Raw genomic sequence first — 22,474 nt, forward strand, 5'->3', positions numbered from 1 at the left:
AGATTATGTTAATAATAATAATTTTATTGTTATTTCTGGCAGAAACCCTCAGGGTATTAAAAGTCAGGATTTTAGCAAGTCTTTACTTCAGAGATCTTTGTCACTCAATATTAGAGGGGAAAAAAAAAAGTCATAGTAAGACAGGATAATATCCGAATCTCTGAAGCAAATGCTAGTAAGGTTGTTCAGTGATGTATATGGTAAGATTAGCTTTCCAAGAGTACAAATACTTAATTCTTTCTGTTCTTACATCGATAGCTTCTTGTCCTCACATTGTCTCATGTTTCTTTAAACAAGTGTACTAAACTTTTCCTGTTTTTTCCCAATTAAACCAGCTCTCATTTTCGGATCGCATTTGGAATTGCATGAGTTTTGCATGTTTTTCCACTTTGATATGAATTTGCTTTTTCAGTAACTGGATTGATCCGCAATTATTACCAGGTGAAAATAATGAATAATGTTACTGAGACTTTCAGTAACATTCACTTTCCCTCTCTCCCCTTACTAATACCAACAAAGAATAAACGTTCCAGATTAAGCTTCTAACTGGAATTAATGATGTCTCGTTTATGACATTTTTTTTTATATAATTAAGGGCCTTGTCAAGCTTTAAATTTCTTTTTAAAAAGCATTAACTTTGGGTTTCATGTGTTGACAGTTCCAATGTTTGTTTTCTTTTCAGGATTCAAGTCCTCTACTAAATGAAGTATCTTCATCTCGTGTTGGGACTAATTCCCAAACCTTTGCACCAGTCAGCAAGCCATCGTCTGCCTATCCCTCCACGACGATTGTCAATCCTACTATTGTGCTCTTGCAACATAATCGAGGTAAGGGAGTTGCACCCCTCCCTCAGCTCATGGATCAACATAGCTATTCTGTGACATCTGGGACAAAAATTCTGCCTTCCCACACCAATTCTTACAAATCCCATTCTTCCTTGAGGCCACGTGCCCCAGTTTACTCCCCTGACCCACAAAGTAGATTTGGGACAATGTCAGGTATTGGAATAAGTAAGCTGATGTCGTGCATGTTCCACACCTCGGGAGTTCACTTCAGATGGTAGCACCAAAAAGAAAGAAAAGACAGAAAGGAAAACGCCTGTGCCCCTTAATTGAGAATTCTAATCAGAGCTTTGCTTGGAAAATCTAGATATAGTAATACCTCTTTTAAGTCGTGTCTTAGATCATTTATTCTTTGACATCATAAGTTTTCTAGAAAGCAAACTTTTGAGTACCAAAATTAAAAAAAGAAAATATAATGGATGAAAATTTTTCGAGAATGTAAAACGTGTTTTTGTACCTCTAAAACAGGTTATTGCACATTTGCTTAGTGACTCACCAGACTCTATTCTCGCCAGTAGTTACTGCGCTCGCTACCGTTTGGTGCACCACTGGGGACATGAGTGGCTGTTTGTTCCTTATACTATGTGGCCCGAGACAGCTCTTCTGAGGGTTTATGTTTGTTTTCTACTGTTTCTCTTACTGCTTCCAGTTGGCTCTTTCCCTTCTCTGCAGGGGCATCTTAGGCTCTAAGCATAAACAAACCATATGTTTCCCAAAGCAGAAGTACTTTGAGGTAATAATTGTATATGTTGACCCTTCTGCTTTAGAATTCCAGAAGGTGATTCTAAATCCCACGTTTTCCTATTTGGAATTCAGTAGAGGAATAAACTTTCCCTTCACAAAAGTCCTTTGCAGTGTGAAATGTAAAGTTTTCAAGCTGTTTCTGAGATGAAGAAAGGGCTTCTTCATCTGAATTTCAAATAACAGTGGAGGTTTAGTTATTTTGCTCAGAGCTCTGTACCAAATCTTCCTTTTCTTGACTCCCTGCTTGTCTACTTCTTAGTTTCCCTCCCCTACCCACCTCTCTCTGCATTAACTTGGATGAAACTGGAACTGGAATCTATTTTTAATTGTTTTCCATATTAAATGGAGTTTTCTGTTTCCTTTTTCTAACTTGAAAAGCAGATGAATGAAACCTTTTTTCTCACTTAAAATCTTTCCACTCAAATCTTACTTATTTTAGTAATTTTATTTTTTTTCACTATGTACGACTCTCATATTAATTTTCACCAATGAATCTGTGTTCTTCAAATAAAATAAAAAAAGGTCCCCACCCCCACACTAAGTTATGTAAGAGCCCATTCTGCTTTCAGCAGGGCCATACCCCTTACTGGCAATAGTTTCCTCTGCCCAGAAACCTTCTGTAATGCAGGACAAAGTGAAATTTTGGTTCTCTATGAACTTCTTTATGACTCATCTTTTTAAAAAAAAATCCAGTCAAAGAGAAGCAAGTTAGTTCCCAGAAGGAAAGGCAGTTTCTCTAAAAATGGGATTTATTCCCAAGGCAACTTGGTTTTTTGGAATTGCCAAGTGTACTGTCAGCTGCTTCTGCCAAGTCCCTCTGATGGCACCTAGTAACATGTCTTTGGGCACAGAAATGCCTGTAGTTTCTTCTTGTTTCTTCCCTGAACAAATCAATTCTTCTTATTCACCTAAATACCTTTGGTTCTTACCTTTCTCTTTTGTCCAAGTCATGCATGCCCTTGGGTTTAAAAATCAGAATTCTGCAGCATGAATCACACATCCTTCAGAAAAAGATACAAGTACATTAGTTTTCTTGGAATTAAAAGTAGCTTCAATAAAGAGCAAACCATATGTTCCCTAAGGAGGTGGAGCAGGAAGAGTCGAGGAGGATGGAACTCCTGTCGGTCCAGCCTTGGATTACTGATCATCAGTGGAGTTTAGGTCAAGCGTTTTTGGCTTTGCTTTGGAATTTACCCAGCCTGGCAGTTCTGCTTTGCCTCATAGATAGTACCCGTAAAAACAATTTCTTAACTATTGCAAAGTCTCCTGAGGCACTGATAACTTTGCTCTACTTCTGGAATTCTATTTTAGTCATCCTAAAAAAGGTTTCCTTTTTTCTTGCCTACATTGGCCCAAAGCATAATGTGACAATAACCCATCTCTCCAAGCCAGCTCTCCTTACTGCAAACAAATGGAGGGACACTGAGTGTCTGGCCTGTCTCTGAAGGTCATGCACAACACAGCCCTGAATCCTCTCTCCTAAGCTTTCATACCATGGGTGTCTGGGGGCAGATCGCTTACGATCAGTCTGGAAGAAGGATTCGAGTCAGAACACTCTCAGGACTGAAAGAGGTGCCTGGGTCCTCTAGCTCAAAGCTTCTCAGTCTTCAACGTGCATAGAGTCTTTGCAGCCTTCCTAACTTGCAGATTCGGATTCAGGAGGTGTAGAGTGGGGTGAAGATTCTGCAGTTTTCAGCAACTCTCAGGGCATGTCGGTGCTGCTGCTCCGTGGACTATACTGGAGAGCAAGAGCACGATGGTTCCCAGGCTTCTGGATCTCATGTCATGTGAAACAGTCTGGGGACCACCCTAGGGCTGCTAATTTGTAACTTTGCTAAATAACACCCCTGAAAAACAATTGCTGTTATCTACATCACATGCCATTCCAAGAAAGAAAGGCCCTTTTACACTTCAGAAATGGGAACAACGTAGTCTATTAAATTGAATAAATTTGCTTTTGCCTACTGGGGAAGGAAGGCCTTGCCTCTGGCTCGGAGACCAGAGTCTGGGAACCATGGATCCAGTGAGTCCTTTGATTTAACAGTTGAGGGATCTGAGGCAGAAACAGAAAATTGAGGTTGCGTGATTGGTCAGTGTCGCTGGTGAGTTGTTGGCAGAGCTGAGCCTAGAGCTCTGCTGGCCTTCTGTTGTCCGTGCTGTGTGAGCCTTGTCCACGTGTCAGAGGTGGACAGGGCTCTGAGCTCCCCTGCCGCTCTGTTTACTTCTTGTCCACACTGATTCTGGAGGCAGGGTCGGGACGCAGCCAAGGAGGATGATGATAGCATCCGTGGGCTGGCAACCGCTCTATTTTTATCTATGTGGCTGCTTTATACTTAGCAGCTATGGAAGGTAAAGGTCATTTTTGTGCTTATCCCATAGCACGTACACACAAAACTCTCCAAAAACTCTCCAAAGGAGAGGTTGGCTTTCCCTCTAAACGAGTGCCCAGGAAGGTGAGAAACCAGTAGACCTCGATGCTAAGGAATGGTGGGGGCCTGGTGATTGCAGTTGGAAACAACCCTGGACTAGGAGACAAGGGAATCCAGACAAGGGAATCTAGACCCAGCTCTGGTTTTCAGTGTCATCTTGGGTAGTTTGTGCCCCTTTCCTGAGGTATCTCAGCCAACCTGACCTACCAGCTAGGGTTATTGCAAAGATGAAAAGTGTTAACCTGTGTGAAAGCTCTTAAAACAATGTCTGGCATTTAGCAAGCTCTGGGGAGATGATAGCTGCCATGGTTACAATTATAATTACTTTCCCTCAAAAGGTAGCAAGACTGAGGTTATATATAACATCCTGCTCCCTTGAAACCAGGGGAGTTGGGAGGGTCTCCTTCAGTGATCAGATTATCTTGAGACATGATATAAACAACCAGAAAACAGTGACAATCCCCTGAATCCTGGTGCAGATTTAGGGGGAGGGGTATAGGAGACATCACATTCGAATATGTATACCCCCGTGTTCAGCTGGACTACACAGTATTTTAGCATCTAAGCCCAGAGAGCAGTGAGGATGCACATTTTGGATCCTAACATGTATACCAGAACTTCTCAGTCTTACCGTGTCTTTGTGAATCTCACTTACACTGTGTTTTTTTTTTTTTTTTTTTTTTTTTAAACACAGAACAGCAGAAACGACTCAGTAGCCTTTCAGGTAGGTGAGAAATATTTCTTTACATGTTAACTAACACCTGTTCCTGTTAAAGCCAGCTTTTGATCACTACCTGATGCTTAATCAGCAAAGTCTTATGGGCTCCTCTGATGTGTTTGTTGCTGGACTGCAAGGATGATGAAACCAGCCGTGGGTCCTGCTTCCCTGCAGCTTGCAGGCTGGTAGGGGCGGATCAGACAAATGACCCAAACTAGTAAATGTGTCCTGTGAAGCTGTAATAAGTGCCTTGATGGGTAAGGACAGGATATTCTGAATAAAAAGAACAAGGAGTTATGTTTTAGATGGAGTGTTCATGGCAGACCTTGCTGAAGAAGTCATCTTTCTATTGCTTCTGTCTCTCTTCTAGAATGGGACAAGTCGGGGGCTGGGAAATGTGGACAACTTCTTTCCTTTTTGGGTGGCAAGCCCGACTGCCAGTAAAGGACCCTGGGATGAGGGACCCAGACAAGATCCTCTAGACCAGCAGTGCCTGGAAGAGGGTGTGAGCGCACTTGAACTTGAGCTGGCATCAGAATCTCCTGGACAGCTGGTCAAAGCTTAGGCTGTAGCTCCAGAGATGTGGATTAAATGGGTGTAGGGAAGAATCTGCATTTCTGACCAGCTGCCAGGTGGTGCTGATGCTGCCCCCTGTACTGACCACGCCGGAGTAGCAAGTTTCATCAAGCGCCAACAACGGTGGGGAGAGACTCCCCATGCAATCCAACACCCAGACCCAGGCTAACTCCTGATAAAGGCGGCAGGATTGAGATGAGTAGCGTGGGGAGGGAGCAAACTCAGAGGCCAAAACTGTGAAGAAGCCCAGGAATGGGAATGTTTAGCTTTTTCCTTACTGCTTTCGGTACCAATTCTGCTTTGAATCTCGGTTCTGACACTTACTAGTGGTGCAACCATAGGCAGGTGACTAATGATCTGAACTCCAGGTTAGTTTCTTGTCTGTCACATGGCCTCATAGGTTCTGCTTATAAACAGCTTAGAGCTGAGCGCTGGCATTCACTTCGTGCTCCATGGATGTGAGTTACTGTTTGCAGTAGGTGTCTCCATTGTTTCACTCGTCATCTTGAGTGCCTACTTTGTGTCAGGCACGGAGCCAGGCTTTGGGGTCACATCAGGGAACAGTGCTGCCCTTGAGCAGCTTGTGGTGTTGTGCTTTGTAACCTTGTGTTGGTCATGAACCCATTTGGGGAATCTAAGGAAGGCAGTGGATTTATTCTCTAGAAAAAGCCATATCTGTGGAAACACATGTACCTGGTAGATTTGCAGGTACTCGTGAACTTCAGGGTTATGAACCCTTGATCTGGTGGATAACAAAAGCCATTATTTTCTGAGCAGCTGTTCCATGATTTCTGTGTTATTTCATCCCACTGATGTCCTTGTGATTCGTGGAGAACCCGGTGGGAAGGATACGGGTTCTCACACCCTCTCAGCGTTATCAGGACTTGGCTGTGGGACCAGGACAGGTTGTGGTAGAGTACAAGGTGCCCTTCCCTGCCCCTTCCTTGAGGTGCCACTCTGCAGCCCACTTCACTCTATGGCCCAGTCAGGTTGCTGAGAACAGCGTAGCTCAGCATAAAAAGGTAGCTCCTGTGGGCTCTTTCCTGCCTTTGGGAGTTCGAAAGGAGCAGTGGAATAGATGAAGAAGGAACCAAACACAAGTTCGATCCAGAGTTTGGTCCTAGGTCTTCCCTCTTACAGCGGTTTGTGCCTGGATCAGCGACTTCGCCTCTCTGTGCCAGTTTTGTCATGTGGGAAAGGGGGATGATAAGCCTTGCCCCTGCCTCAATGCAGTGTTGTAAGGATCATATGCCAACAGGAAGGGTTGTGCTTGGCACACTGGAAAGTGCTATGTAAACGTCAGGGCTTCCCCACCATGCCGCCAGGCTCGGGCCACTTCCTCAGCTCTAAAAGAAGCCTAATGCTTCTGTCTGCCTCAAGATTGGGGACAGATCCACTCATGGTGTTCTGGAATGGGGTATAAAGAAGTGCTCACTAAATGTTAGTTTTTGTTTTAAAAAGAAGCACCATTTTGTTCAGAAGCTCCTGAAGGAGAGGAGGCTGGCTGTGCTGGTGCTCTAGCCTGTACCCTGGAGTAAGTGAGGCTCTGCCCATCACACCTGTGGTGATGGGACTTGAAAGGGCCACCAGCCTCCCTCCTTCTAGCAGGTTTTTATTGAGCCTCTGTGGAGCTTTATGCTCAATGAGATTTGTCTGGGAATGTGACCCGCAGGGTGTTTGGCCTCCTGCAGCTCATGGTCCCATTGGGTGGACAGACAGGAAAACAGGATAAGGGCTCGGACAGGGGGGCTGACATGGGGTGTAGAGGCCATGAGAGATGTCAGCACGGCTGTGATCCTCATTCACAGAGCTTTGGTGTGAAGAAAAGGGAGGCTTTCCCACCCCACAGACACAGAGGCCCTGTCTGAGGCTGTCAGCACCACCATTTCTTTAGTGGCCCTTTCCAGGACCTCCCTTTCAGAACACAGTATAGAAGTAGGAAGAAATGCTCCATGTGAGCGGCCGACCGACGACTGGCGACCGACTGCCTCAGCCGTGAGGAGCGCAAGGCTCATAATACCAGCATGGGCCGGGGGGCTGTGTCCTACACAACTAGACTGAGAAACAACGGCTTGAATGAGATGGGGGTGGGGGGAGGCGGAAGAAGGCGGTGGGGGAAGAAAAAAGAAATGCTCCAGGATGCTGTGCGAGGGACCGGTATTTGCCTAGTGAGAAAGAATAGCAAGCCCTCATTTAACACGAATGTCAAAGGGGTGGCCCTGTTACCTGTGTGGCACAATGAAGTGTCACTGGGTTTTCACTCTATAAAGAAACATGTTTTCTTCAGAGGCAGCAATTCAGCCCTCTGTATATTGAAATCCACTCAATCATGAATCACATGATCACAAGCTTCTCAAGCAAAATCATTCAAGGCTAAATTTTGTAGATCAAAAGGACTCTGGCAGCTTTGGAATAAATCCATGGACTGTCAGCCTGAGTCTTGCAGTTTTGATTGTTGTTCGGGCACCTGCCCTAACAATTAAAAAATATATATTTCTCTGGATCTGAAAACCCTGAGAATGACATAGCTGTGATCTTCCTCGTCTGAAAAGATGACACTAAAGAATGAGGAGTGTGAGCGATTCCAAGCACCAAGTGAGACAAAGCCCGAAATCTTGACCACACTTAGGAAGGCCTTTCCAGGTGCAGGGACAGTCCTCAGGAGAACCGTATGAAAAGTGGACTCTGGTCATTTGAAATGCCCTTGCACTTCCCAGGCTTCCTGCCAAATTCTTGGCCTCCTGTAGGGATTTCCTGGGAGCCTGAGAACTCATTCTTTAACATCCTTTAAAGGTTGGTGGTGATGATGCCCGGAACCAGATTTTCTGAAGGACTCACTGAGCTGCATCTCCCACAGCATGTTTAGAAATCATTCTGTGGGGGTGGACTGTTAGCTCAGTTGGTTAGAGCGTGGTGCTGATAACACCAAGGTCGCTGGTTCCATCCCTGCATGGGCCACTGTGAGCTGCACCCTCCTTAAAAAGAGAAAAAAGAAAGAAATTGTTCTGCGGTCACAGAATGAGTCCTCATTTCAGAAGCTAGTTTGAGATCTGGGCAGCATCACTCCACTGAGCAGACTGTGGAAGTCACAAAACCTGAGCGAGCTGACGTTGTGTTTCCCCACTCCCCCAAAGTCTCCTCCACACACAGACATCTGTAACCTCGGCACAACTTCGTATGTACCCTCGGGTCTCTTCTCTTTGCCAGAGTTGAGGCCTCCAGTCAGCACTCTGCACCTTTTCCTTCCTCAAAGACGGGAACGTCCCCCTCAGTCAATGCTTACTGAGCATTTATTAGTTCCCAGGGCACATGGCCATCCCCTTCGGTCTCACCTAATTGGCTTCACTGGTAGGACTTTAGACTCCCCTGGCTTAGACTTTTTGCCCCTAATCTTGTGACCTCTCTGGTTGTCATCTGACACACTCCTTTCTCCTGTGCCCACCTCCCTACCACGACCTCGCTTCTGCTCACACATTCACCCTTTTCCCTGCACTCGGGCATCTACCCCCACTGCCCTCCTGAAATTGCTCCCTCAGCGCGATTCACTGACTCTTCTTTTGCCTCATCTGTTGCTTCCTCTTGTGTTTCAGTTTCTGGTTTTGGTTGTTTTTTGGGTTTTGACACATTTAACCACCTACTTCTTGGAATTCTGTCTTCTCTGGTTTCAGTGACACCTCAGCGTACCTTTCTGATTTGTCTCCTATTCCTCTGATGACTCCTTCATCCTTTTGGGGACACTTGTTTGCTTTTCAGTCTGTGCCTGTGACATTCCTCAGTACGTGACTCCAGCCCTTGACTTTGCTCTCACCTCCTCCACTGAGTTCTTCCATCTCCTTGACCTCAGCCCTCACTATTGTGCCGAAGGCTCTGCAATTGCAGGGCTGCTGGGGCCTCTTACGTGGGCTCCCGCATTTCTTCTAGGGGTCTCTAGGGCACTTCTACCTGAATGTCTCCCAGCTCCTCATGTTACCATGTCTAAATGGAAGCGGCCGTCTCTCCCTGCCTGTCCCAGCCCAGTTCCCTTTCTCATGCATGTGAGTGCATAGCACCTAGAAGGTGCTTAGCAAATGCCTTCCCATGAATAAATGACGCCGCTTAGAATAACAGGTTAAACTCAGTAATTTTATAATCCGTACATGGGATGTTGTTAGCTCTCTAGAACTTTCAATCCTGAATCAAATTTTAAAAATTCTAATATTCATTTAGCAATGGACAGCTTTCTGGGCCCTTTGGCGTAGGTTCTCTTATTAGGTCGTCTCGTAGCCTCTCTGTGAACTTGCCAATGGGAGTGTTTACCCCTGTTGGTGGATGAGGAAATAGGCGCACCGGAAAGTTAAGTGACTTCCCCAAGATGAAACAAGAACTTTCAAGTAATGTTTGGCCACCTCTTTATGGGTTTACCTGCTCCTTGACTTCCTAGAACAGTCAGAAACACACAGATGTCTGGAACACTAAGTATATACCTCTGCAGGGCACTTACCATGTTCTCTGCAAAATTTTTTAAAGGGCCCAGATGGTAAATATATTAGGATTTGCAGGCCATATGGGTTCTGTCACAGCTACTTAGCTTTGCCATTGTAGCTCGAAAGCAGCTATAAATAATACATAAATGAATGGGCGTGACTTTTCCAATAAAGTTTATTTACAAAAACAGGTGGCCAGGCCGTGTTTGCTGACCCTTGCTCTAAGTGAAACTTGTTTCAATTGAGAATTAGCGAACACACTTTCCCCCAGATGGATTGTTTGAGTTTTGTTTTACGTTGTTGTTTTTTTTTCCCCCTTTGGAGCCACCAGAAGAGCTTTGACTAATGATTTTTTTTTTTCATTTCCAGATTCTGTCTCAGAAGGAAGAGTGGGAGAGCGGGACTCGGCACCAACCCAGGAAAAGCCCACCTCTCCTGGCAGGGCTACTGAAAAGAAGGCAAAAGATGCCAGCAGGCGGGTGGTTACGAGCGCTCAGGACCTGAGCGATGTCTCCATGGATGAACTGGGCATCCCACTCCGGGTACGAGTGTCGACCAAGGAGTCCTTCCTAGGCTTCCTCTTGAGCCAGTGACAAGTGTACATGCCTGAGTGCGTGTGGACCCCACCCGTGGGTGGCTAAGACCTCGTGAGGAGGGTCTTCACTACTGTCCCCTCTCCAAGCCCACCTTGGTCCTGGGCTCCATGTGCAGCAGCTTTCCCCAAAGCATGTGTTAGGTGTTACTAAGTCTCCTGAGAACTAGGATTTCGTGATTGAATGAACGTGGAGAAGAGCTGGGAGGAACGAAGGCCGCGAGGTTTCCCTGCAGCACAGCTTCGGTGGGGCTTTGGGCGTGTGGGTGTTCAAGGGGAGAATGTTGTGGGCAGTGCTTCCCAGTCTCCTTTATTACTTATTGTTCCATGGAGAACTCAGAAATTGTTCGTCCAGGGTTAGAGACCGCTGGGGACAGTGCGAGGCTTAGGGTCCCTGGCCAGAAGTTCAGGAGGACGTTCCCCCGGATGGGAGCTGCCGCATCATCCAGAGGAAGTAGGAAACTCCAAAGAAACTGCAAAATGGATTCAGCCTGTTGAGGTCTCTGGGGGCAGCCCTGCCCAGCTCTCCCCCGCTATACAGGCGTGTCAGCCTCCTGCAGGCCCTGAGGGATGCCAGGGAAGCTCAACTTCTGCAACTGGATTAGGGTGACATTAGGAGTTTCCATTCCTCTCCATGTGCCCACCGGAACTAGCTGAGATACATTTCTCTGTGACTTCCATTGAGCAAATGGACAGATTTTTGTGTCCCTTTGGAGGAGGCCAATAGAAATATCAGTGGGCTAAGCCTCAAAAGAGATGTTGTCTGATCCTAAGTAATAATAAGTATGTAATGATGATGATGATGAAAATTATTACTAATAGTAATCACAGCCACCATTTGCTGAGTGTATTATCTCATTTAAACATCTTTCAGTCTACAAGATGGATCCTAATATTCCTGTTTTATAGATGAGGAAACAGGGACTCAGAAGGGTTACATTACTTGTCCAGGATTACATAACTTGTGAGTGACAGAGTAGTCCGTCTGAGTCCCAAACCGTCACCCACAGCCATCGTGGTAGTCGGCACTCCCACTCACCTTTTTACCAGTTCTGTGACCTTGGCTGCTGTGACTCATTTCCTCATCTATAAAATGGGAGTGAAAAGGGTCCAACCACCTGTCTGCCCCATTTTTCGTTTTATTTTTATGTTTTGGGGTGTTTTTTTTTTTTTTCTAAGAAGCCCAGCTGTGTGGTTAGGGTAACAGTTATTGGCTGCTACAATGAGTTACATTTTAACGTATGTGTTCTAAATCTGTCCCTATATAAGATGACTTAGATACACTTCTACAGAATAACCTGAAATGGGTGGGGGCACAACCTGGTAAGCAAATGTTCTTTGTTCCTTATGTTTCTAGGAGGCTCTCCTTCAGTTTTAGTAGTCTATGCATATGGAGAGAGATTCTAAAACTGAAATTTTAAGAAATTATATAAAAAGGGACACATTTCAAGTAGATCCTTGTCCACTGCTTTCAAAATCTGCATCCTTTGGGCCAGATGTTACTCAGAGCAGATTCAGGTCTGAATCTCTTGGTTTGTCTGTTCTTTCTCAAAAATCTTGCATTTTTTAAAAAGATTTAAATGTGGAATCACAAGGATGAGCTTGGACTTGAGATGTTGTCACTTTCCATCTTGATTTTGTAATTGTAGAAGTTCTGAAACGTACCAAGATGTTCGTTTCATTTTACTCTTCGCCTTTGTTTTCCTCCAGAACACCGAGAGATCAAAAGACTGGTACAAGACCATGTTTAAACAGATCCACAAGCTGAACAGAGGTACTGGTTTTCGTGTGTAGAAGCTGTGCTGTGCTCATGTGTTCACTGTTGTGGTGAGGGCCTAAACTCCGCTGAGATGCCAGGAGACTGGCAGCTTGACCTCATCAAGCACCAGCCCAGCCTGCCTGAGCCCAGCCAGACGCCTTCAGAGCAGAGGAGGGAAGGGACCCTTGTGCGCCTGCCTCACATGCGGGGTTTGAGGCCAGCTTGCCAGCCCTCCCTCCCAGATGCTGTGGGAAGCGGCAGGGTGAACCCAGCCCCTCTGCCTGTGCTCTGGCATCTGCCTGCCTGGGATGCAAGCGGCTCCGACTCCCACCTGCTTCCAGCGTTAGGTACACCTCCCCGTGTCAGCCCATGACTGCCTTGTAGGCAGAGCGAGTTGAGAAAGGACTGAACTGGGAGTTACAACCTCTTCTCACCTGGATTCAGTCCCCCAGCACTCGTGATTTTGAGCCAACCATGTACCTCTCTTGCTTGCTTGCTTGTCTTGCTTCCCTTCCTCTAAGGGATTTTGCAGGATCCAAATGAGAGCAAATTCTGCCTTGTGAAGTAGTGTGCCTGGTGCACCTGTAAGGCTGTGTTAATGTGACAATAATCTTCCCCAGCTGGGAGCCAGCCCTTGGCAGGTGGCCCCAAGAGTCAGTCAAGAGCTGACACACCAAAGCCCGCTCAAGCTGGAAGAGAAGCACTTCCAAGTCAGGAGCCCACTGGATGGCAGCAGGTGACCCAGCACAGTGGGAGAACCTCAGGCTAGTGCTTGGATGGGTCACGACCCCAGCAGCTCCCATCCGCCTGTGCGTCCAGTCGGCTGATAGGCAGGGATGCAGCTGTACCGTGGGAAGGGTACCATTCCTCCCGCTGGCAGAGCATCCTGTCCTTCCCTGTGGCTAAATCCAGTCTGGCTGCCTGGCACAGATGACACATGAAGGCAAAGGAAAAGCATTCTGGTCATTGTTGGCCTACACCACAAATAACGTCTCTCTCTGATTAGCTGTGGATGCCAGCGAACGTCACTGTTCATTAGCTCCTACAATGTTCAGAATGAACCTAGCTGTGCCCCTTTTCAAACTTTATCTAAATATTGAGATGCTCGTGTTTAGTGTCTCTGAGCCAAGAGTAAGTCCACTATAGTTGGATGGATGAGCTCAGTCACAGCGGTGATGCTAAAGGCTACGTCTCTGATTGGATAGTGTTACCCTGTTTCCCCGAAAATAAGACCTCGCCGGACCATCAGTTCTAATGCATCTTTTGGAGCAAAAATGAATATAAGACCTGGTCTTATATTACGTTAGGTAAGACCCGGTCTTATATTATAGTAAAATAAGACCAGGTGTTATATTAATTTTTGCTCCAAAAGACGCATTAGAGCTGATGATCCGGCGAGGTCTTATTTTCGGGGAAACATGGTGGCTCCATTGGTTACTTCCTAAAGCCGGTGTCCATTTCCTCCAGCAATCTGTGTCTCTCACCTTTAAACCTAGCTCTGACAGCCCAAATGCCGCGCGACATTTGTGCATATGGGAAAAATAAGTAATTCTGCCCCACAGGCAGTATTGGTTCTCTCATATGTTATAGCTATTAGCTCAGCCTAAATTATGGTCCTAAACAAAACTACCTGCCTTAATGGTAAGTGGATGTATTTGAAAAATTAAGAATCTACTTGTTTGCCTTGATTGTAATGTCCACAGCACAAGGTTTGATCTATTTAAAGAAACATTTTATAAAAGTGTTTTCATTATATACTATTTATTAACACACTTAATATTTTTTGCCTACAAAAGGTAAAAATTTGAAGCTTTGTGCTAAATGCCTCTTGCTTACTGGAGCCTATATATGTGTAATTCTATGTCCAAAGAGAGAAATGATAATGTCTCTTTTGATGTGTCTCAGTACTTCAGGCAAAAGGACTGGATTTTTAAAAGCAGTTTGAATTTCTTTCATATCGCTAGTGAAGCTTAGTATGTTCCAGAATTCAAGGAACCTCAAGTGTGTGTGAATTCTTATTCGTTCATTCTTTTCCATTTGTATCTTCCTCTATTCTCTCTCCCAAACCTGCTCCTCTGCCTAGACACTCCTGAGGAAAACCCTTATTTCCCTACGTACAAATTCCCTGAACTTCCTGAAATCCAGCAAAACTCTGAAGGTACCATAAACTTAGACAGTGTATTTGTTGTCCTAGCCTTAAATTAATTCTTATAGTTCCATTATAGGAATGAGATTTGGCTTTAGATTGTTTTTATAGTCGTTTTCGGTTGGTAAAAAATTTATTCCACTCATTTGTGTGATGTGCTATATTAAAATAACTAATGCCTTTCTAATTCATTAACGTATTTTTAAGTGCTATGCCCGTGTGCTTTAATAACACTAAAATAGGTAATCCGTCATTCAAAAGAGTCATTTGGGGATTTGTCAATTCCTCCACTTCATGGTGGATAGTTTCAAAATCCACTGCTTTTCTCTGCCGCAGAGGACAATCCTTACACTCCTACCTACCAGTTTCCTGCATCTACTCCTAGTCCTAAATCTGAAGGTAATTAAAGGAAAATCACGTGCCTCTCTTTGTACCGGTGCTGTTACTTTCTTTTCCACCTTGGGGTTTTCCTGGTAGATAAGAGCTATCTCCCAATCATTTGCTTCCCTCTAACCTGGTGTTGTGTGGTCTTGTCTCACTCCTCGCTGACTGTATAACCCGAGTCTGTCCAGATGGTGTTTTAATCCTATCCCCTTGGAGTCTACATGATGCATAGGGTAGCCAGTATAGCTTAGTTTTGATGCTTTGATCATGTGGGGCTCCGGAAAAAGCTGCCCATTCTCAACTACCCAGGGCTTTGTGTTTGGGGTGATCACGCTGAGCCATTAGGGCTGGTAGGCAGGAGGTAGATGCGCCAGCTGTCAACAACAGAAACATTCCTCAGTTTCAATAAGTACAACTAACTCATCCCTCGGCCTCTCTTGTCATGGGCCCTCAGGGTGTACCTCCCTGTTTGGGAATTCCCAAAGTGGTATCCAGTGTGATAGTCAGTCATGGTGGGAAATATTTCTTGAAAACAAGGGCTTTGGCCAAGCTAGAAAATATTTCATGAAAGAGCTAGTTGGAAATTTGGACGTGCTAGAGAGGATAGCCACATTTGTATCTAAGCTTTGTTCCTTTCTAAGGCAAAATATCTAGGTATCAAAGAACATTCTAAAAGGCAAGTTAAGGGCAGCTTCCTGAGAATTATCCTAGTCCCAGGGATTATCTGATGATGGGATGCATGACCCAGAAAGAGGAGAATGGATGGGATATGCAGGAGGAAATTTCATTAAATGCTCTTATAGGATGAGATGCTGAGTGTTCTGAACTTCTTTCGTTTAGGTAGTACTGCGCACTTACGTGTGCCGTGCACTCTCCTTGGAACTGAGGCTAGAGCCATGATTAAGATATGTCTTCTATTCTGAGAAGTCCACATCTGGCAGGGAATTAAACAAGGCCGCTTTATCGTACTATGTCCAGTGTGGTGGCAATTTCAAGAGCATGTGTCCAGAAGGCCACAGAAAACCATGATGCCACGCAGTAGGTCCTCAGGACATACCTGAAGAATGTTGACAAGTGAAGGCTTTGGACCATGGGATGGGAGTGCTTGACTAGGGATGACGCCCAGTGCTTCACCCCTCAGTTTTCCTCTGCTCTCACTAGGTCAGCAAGTCACCCCTCACAGCCTTTCTCATCATTCATGAAGTCATCCGTTCAATCATTCACCAAACTTTTATTGATCACTTGACGTATGTGAGATGGCACATTGGGGGATGTTAGGTACAGTTTTGGTTAAAATACTGTATTCCATTTTTGGTCTCCCTGTGATGGGCTAGTCTTTGGTTTCCAACCATTTCATGCCTGGGACCTATTTTGAGTGAAAAGAAAAGTCTAGTAAACAAAAACAGACTTAAAAATTAAAAGCTGATGATTTAATTTTAATCAATGACCTCCTCACTGCCAATCAGAATCTGTTTGGTGGGAGATAACTTAGGATTTTTATCCTGAGGTGTTGATTCTAGCCAAAAGCATTGCTGAAGAAACAACTGCGTTGGACAAGGGAGTTTTTTCAGGGTAATTTTGACTAAATGCAGTTTTTAATTTGTGCTTCATTTGGACTTGGAACCCAACTCATTCAATAAAATAGGGTTCCCTTCTGTGGAAGATCCAAGGGCATAGCACGCCTAAGACATATGATCCCCTAGATGTGGGCAGAGGAAGGCTGCCTGGGAACTCCTGGGGAGACAGTGACTCCCATCGGACGGGAAGAACCCCGCGGCCTAGGCAGCACCAGCATAAGTCACCGTCAGCCTGGCTGTTGGTCTCAGGACAGGGCTTCACAGCTTCACACCCAGAGCTGCCACCTCGCCAGCTGCCACACGTAGCAGCACTGGCTGTTGAGGACGTCTGCTTTCTGGTACACGTCAAGTCAGGCACGAGGGGGAGCTGGGCTCACTTGTGTAAAGGCATGAACCCTGAGGGACGACATGATAACTTGTCACCTGTAATTTAGGAAGCAGACCTTGCTGTTTGTTATTTCCAAAGACCGAAAAAGAAGAAACAGTCTTAAAGGATATAAAGGAAAAATTACTTTGCACATAAAAAATTCATAATACCCAGTATGATTAACCTTCAAAGTAAGTTTCTAAGAAGTCTTCTTCCCTGGAGAGCTTTTAAAAATAGCTAGATTTGAGGAGCAGGGGTTGGGGAGCTGGGTGAGAAAAGTGAAGGGATTAAGATACACAGATTGGTAGTTACAAAATAGTCATGGAGATGTATAAAGTACAGCACAGGAAATATAGTCAATAATATGGTATAGTATATAGTACCAGGCGGGGCTAGACTAATTGGGGGGATCACTGCATAAATTATATAAATGTCTAACCACTATGCTGTACACCTGAAACTAATATAAAATAATATTGAATGTCAACTGTAACTGAAAAAATAATAATAAGTTAAAAAAGAAAAAAAAAATAGGGTGGATTTCATCTGTTGTCCACGCTTCTGCCTAGATGACAGACCCAGACATAGATCAAAGCTGTATTCGATTAGATGAAGGCTTTTTACAAGTGAGTGAAACGTTTGAGCTGGATCACTTTAAAGACTTATTATTTTCATTTTCATTTTGTTAACGAATAAGAGGTTCTCTGGCTTGTGGTTTTGAAGTCTGTGAGCCCCAGCAGGTCCTCCTCACTCACCCCTGTCCTCGGTGTGGCTCCGATAGGTGGTCCTGGGCTCTGTACAGCTTTTTTCATGTGGGAAAGAGTTATGCCTTTCAAAGACAGGTGTTAAAGACAGGTTAGCACCTAACTGAGGCTCGACCCATCGTTTGTAATGAGCATGAAAAAATAGACAGCTTTACTGAGAAATGTGAGCCCTCGGTCCAGAGTCTGTCCCCTGGGGAGGAGAGTGTTGTTGCTGCTGGTTTTTTTTGTTTTGTTTTGTTTGCATTCAGAATTTGAAGCTAGAATTACATGCAATAAACCTATCAAAACCTAGCCTAAGGGCTGCTGCCTCTTTCTAAATTCTGGTTGTTTATACAGTATAAAGAAAGACATTTGTGAGTGTCTCAACGCTGATTCTCCTAAATAGTGAAAGTTTGTTTATGCTGGCTTAGCAATTTTCTTCCCCCTCTGCCCCACTACCACAGTGAAAAAGTAAATTTCTGGCCAGACATTCAGAAGATAAATAGAATGAGCATGTCTTAATCAGCGAAGTTTAAAATGTACTTTAAAAAAACAACACACGTATAAATTCCAACAAGGAGCAGTCCCTTCTGGTCACTTTATAATCTTTGAGAGCACTCTCAAAGATGGGGCAGGAATGGTGTTAGGTTTAAATTGCTCTTTGTTCCATGAGGCAGCTGGGAGGAGTTGGAGCTAGGAAATTCAGGAAGAGTAGAATGAATTCAGGAGCCTTATTTCTTGGTCATTAGAAAACTTATTGAAAATAAAGATACTTTACTAGAAATACTTTGGGAATAACTTTCAAGCAAAGCTAAGCAAATGAGTTTTACAGTCTTTTGTTTCAAAGCCCCACTTCACCTACTCTTCCCTCCCCATCATTCCTTCCTCTCTGACCCAAAGCCGCTTGTCTGGGAATTATACTCCATTGTCTCTCTTAAAAGCAAATGCCCTTTCCTTGCATCTGAGATGCCACTAAGTCAAAAGGATTGTTGGGGTGGGGTGTGGAGAGATGATGGAGAGCGGCACCAGCCCCCCGACTGCTGCACCCCCACCGTGGAGGGGAAGCCAGGAGGCGTCTTCACACATCGCCTATGGTTTCCTCCTGAAGCAGGAGCCAGAGGAACAACTGTGGAGAAACAGCTTCAGAAACGCTGCCACTGCCTCTTCCCCGCCCCCGGCCTTCTGTGTTAGGAAATAGTAGCGTGGGAGCCATCACCTCAGCAGCCACAGTCACAATCCTATTAATAAGAATAATAGTGTAGCCACTGCCGTGACTGTGCCTCACTGCCCTTTATTGAGCCCTTCTCCGTGCTGAGTCCATCACAATTGTTAAGTTAATTTCTTTCTTCCAGCAACCTCATGATGTCCATCTTCATTTTATCAATAAAGGGTGTGAGCTCAGAAAGGTTAAGCAATTTGTGCGAGATCACACAGTAAGTTGCAGGGCCAGAATTCAAACCCAGGTTTCTGGGACCCCCAAAACATGGCCTTGTACTTACTCTGTTCCACTGCTCTGCTGGTTCCTCTTCCTCTCCCCCTACACTCTGTGTTTTTGGTTGGCCCCCTTGCCACGGGCTCTCTGATGCCTATCTCCAGGCATCTAGCTTGGCCTGCTTCGGAGTCAGTCATGTTTCACTCGGCTGAGCCGGCGTCTCCCCCGATGGGAGTATGATGTTAGGAAAAGCTCCCGAGTGATTTGACACATGGGCAGGACTGAGAACCACTGGAATGGAGGAATATCACCCTTCCCACCCTCCAGAAAAAGGAAGAAGATACTCACCGGTGCAATTTTGAAGATTCGGATATGAAATTAGAGTGGAGAATGTAGATTTTGAAGTTCCATTCAAGAAAATGGAAAATACTTTCAAATGATGGCTTCCAGCAAAACCAAGTAACTGGTGTGTTACTTTGTAGTCCATGGCCTGTGAGGACCCATGTGGCCATGTCAGGATGAAGGGCTATCATATCAGTCGGGTGAAGTCCCAGAGACCAGCTGTTCCCCTTGCTTTGGGATGCCTCTTCCAGCACTTTCAAGCTGATGGTGGCCGCTGCCACCTCCTGGTGAAGTGACTTAACACACCGGCCCCGAGGCAGCCCCAGGTTGTGGTGACATACCATCTCATAGTGCACTGTCTTGTTGAGCTTTTTCACTCATTTCTAGGTGAGGATGCACTAAGGCAAGGACTTACGAAGCTGATTTCCCAGGCACATCTGCATCTGAGTTAAAATAGTCCTCTGCTGGCCCTACAGGGTTTCTAAGAATAGCCTTAGTTTGCTTGAATTCAAGCAAAGAGTTCTATTGTGAAGATGACTGGCCAGGATCTGTGCCTTCTGCCCCAAACTCCGGCAAGAACAGCCCAGAGGAGGGGCTGAGCTGCTCACAGCGGTCACCTTTGCTCTCCTAACTAGAGCTGCCCAGAAGGTCCCTGCCTAGCGAGTGCAGAAGTCTGACTGACCTGCACGATAGTTGAGGCAGTAGCAGTTACTCCCTTCCCACCTTCAAGGGCCAGAAATGCCACAGGAGATGAGGTCGGTGAGTCTATTTCCAGCTTTTACGCCTTTCACTCCTTTCCGGCTCCACCTCATTCTCTTCTCCTCCTTCAGGTTCTTTTTTTTTTGTTCCCCAATTTACCTTTTATAACTATGCTGCACCCTGTATTCATCTTTTTTTCATCCTCTAAAATTTGATTGCCTTTAAGTAGAACATAGACAGTTTGGGGAGCCTTTCCCCACGCTCCCTGGACTGTTCCTGACCACCTTGACCTGTTTCCTCTTTCGTGTATTATTCCTCTCCTGTGCCACCGAGACATTGTCACCCACCTCTGCATAGGTCTCTCTTTTTCTTTGAATATTTTTGTTTTCGGTGTGTGTGTCTCTACCTTGACCCCTTTATCCGTTCTCTTCCTAAGTGTGTGGGGTAACGCAGGAGAAGGGATTAATTCGAGCAGTGGGAAAAGATGGTACTAAAAATGATCTATTGATATTGAAAAGTAATTTTAAGTTTAAAGGCCTAAGAAATGCATAAAATGGAAACATAATTGATATAGGCGAGTGATTATGCAGATACTGCTGTTTGCCCATCATCCCATTTTGGTCAATTACATTCTTTTTATAGAACAATCATTCTCAACTAGCACTTTTTCCAGTGCCTTTAAGATTGTCATTAATTCTGAAAAAAAAAAGAAAAAAAAGTTTTTTTTTTTTTTTTAGAGTTCATTTTTAAAGTCACTGTGCTTGAAAAGGCAATTATGTGCCTCCTGGCTGTTTTAAGAGAGTCACTGTTCCCAAATGAGCCTCCAAAAACAGATTGCCAAAGCCCAGAGTGGAATTGTTGGTGTGTGAACCTCAGAGCCCAGCAGGGGCCTGCAGGGCCCTGAAGTGAGCAGCTCACCCGAGTCAATCCTGCTGTGTTCGAGCTTCCTGGAAGTCACTGGCTCAGGAAGTTCTGAGCGCTGCTGCCAAGCTTTGACGTGTGCTGCTTTGAGGGGCACAGTCAGCATGTGGCTCTGCCACGAGCAGAAATCACAAGATCCCGGCTCAGCTGAGTCCACGATGGCCTTGTTTGAAAGCACCCGTGGAAAAACACTAAAGGCCGGATTTCAGACACTGACAATGTCCGCGTTCATAGGCAACTTGAGAAACTTCGTTTAATGTGTCTTAACTATGGTTAAACCCTCTCTCTCTCTCTCTCTCTCTCTCTCTCTCTCTCTCTCTCCCCCCCCTTTCTTTTCCTTTCTCCCTCCCTCCCTCCCTCCCTCTCCATTTGGCTAACTAACACACAGAAATACAGACAGGTAATCCTTACACCCAGTTTTCCCATTCATTGGTATTTCTAACTTCATACCCATCTACCCCAGTGTGGACTTAGCTTGCCAGGAGAGGATAGCAAGAAGCACCAAGAGGCAAGGAGACGTAGCAAGAGTGACTCCGTTTTACCCATTGTCCCTGGAGACCGGCAGGAGGAAAACTCGAAGTGTGGTGGGGTAACTCAGAAAACTTGCTTAAGGGTCACCAGGGAGGGGGTGATGCCCAAAACCAGAGCAAAGGCTTCACGGGCTGGGAGGCCATCTGGCCAACACTGCAGTGCATGAGTTTCAGAACAGCACCCTCCCCTGTCACTTGCATAATATATAAATTATAATGGAATAGCCACATTTCCCCCCAGGATTGGGCAGCGAAGGGTGGGATAAACCAATAGAACAAAGCACCCGACCCTATCACAGGGCTTCCAGGCGCTTAGGGAAGTGGAGTCAGAAAGGCCTTGGCTAAAGGCAGATTTTCTTAACCTCCCTGGGCCTTCATTGCCTTGTCCTGGAATGAGGTATTTATCTCCTAGAGTTTTTTGCAAGGATTGAGACAATATTAGTAAGTTACCAGCTACTATTAGGCACTTAGCTGATAGTATTTTTATTTAAAATGTAGGTAAAATTTTCTTCCATTAGACTTGTAAGATAAACATAAAAAATTAAAAGAATAAATTATGCATCCCCTAGATGTTCAGATGAATTCATACAACTTCAGTTTGCCCTCTTAAAAGTCCAGTGAACTGAAAGCCACACGTCAGACTCATATCCCATGGACACTGGGAGAAATGAAAAGCTTATTCACTCTGAGACGCCCCTGCCCTGTGTTAGCCTTGGTTGGATAAGATTTCTTTTTCCCCCTATACCAAATAAGAAAGCTTCAAGAACATTCATTCAGATTCTTCACCACCACCCCCATCTTTCCTACTTCTGTTTTTCAAAATACATAAATTGTTTAACTCCCCAAGCTAGGCTCTTTTTTCCATCTTATAAGAACTAGTTCTCATTTTCTTTTAACAAGTCTTCTAGAATTCCACATTAGAAAGCTCTAGGAAGAAAAAAAAAATTTTAAGAGCTCAGGCTTTTTAAAAAAAATCTTTGAATATTGAAATGCCTTTATTCTCCCCATTTGCTTCTTACCTCAAGAGCCAGGTAATAATAGTTAGAAATTAACCCTCACCTTGCCATCTACTGATAGGCTATAATTTCTCCATGATTCAGAGAGGTAAGGGTTTTGAGCTAAAATGCCAGGCTGGATTTTAAGCACTATGTATATTGGTTCCTAACTAAGCTAATTTTTCATTTGGCAGGCACCATTTTTTAATCAAATT

The 22,474-nt window shown here is 44.9% G+C and overlaps 1 protein-coding gene and 1 long non-coding RNA gene across 51 annotated transcripts in view; one reads left to right on the forward strand and one right to left on the reverse strand.

The window, feature by feature from the left end:
- Positions 1-22,474, forward strand: part of SORBS1 (sorbin and SH3 domain containing 1) — a 218,452-nt gene that overhangs the window by 131,441 nt on the left and 64,537 nt on the right. For 26 of the 50 annotated variants that reach the window (XM_033130492.1, XM_033130494.1, XM_033130493.1 and 23 more), the window contains 6 exons: positions 683-827; positions 4,710-4,739; positions 10,142-10,314; positions 12,075-12,138; positions 14,207-14,281; positions 14,606-14,668. In XM_033130492.1, the coding sequence (XP_032986383.1) occupies positions 683-827; positions 4,710-4,739; positions 10,142-10,314; positions 12,075-12,138; positions 14,207-14,281; positions 14,606-14,668 (550 nt within the window). The remainder of the gene's footprint in view (positions 1-682; positions 828-4,709; positions 4,740-10,141; positions 10,315-12,074; positions 12,139-14,206; positions 14,282-14,605; positions 14,669-22,474) is intronic. The other 24 variants (XM_033130470.1, XM_033130485.1, XM_033130491.1 and 21 more) reach the window with 2 other exon arrangements.
- On the reverse strand, positions 14,905-19,865 carry LOC117035997 (uncharacterized). Its single transcript, XR_004425305.1, has 2 exons — positions 19,121-19,865; positions 14,905-16,626 (listed from the first exon to the last, which is right to left on the reverse strand). It is a non-coding gene; the product is annotated as an uncharacterized LOC117035997 (long non-coding RNA).

This window comes from Rhinolophus ferrumequinum, chromosome 16, assembly GCF_004115265.2.
Source record: "Rhinolophus ferrumequinum isolate MPI-CBG mRhiFer1 chromosome 16, mRhiFer1_v1.p, whole genome shotgun sequence".
NCBI lineage: Eukaryota > Metazoa > Chordata > Mammalia > Chiroptera > Rhinolophidae > Rhinolophus > Rhinolophus ferrumequinum.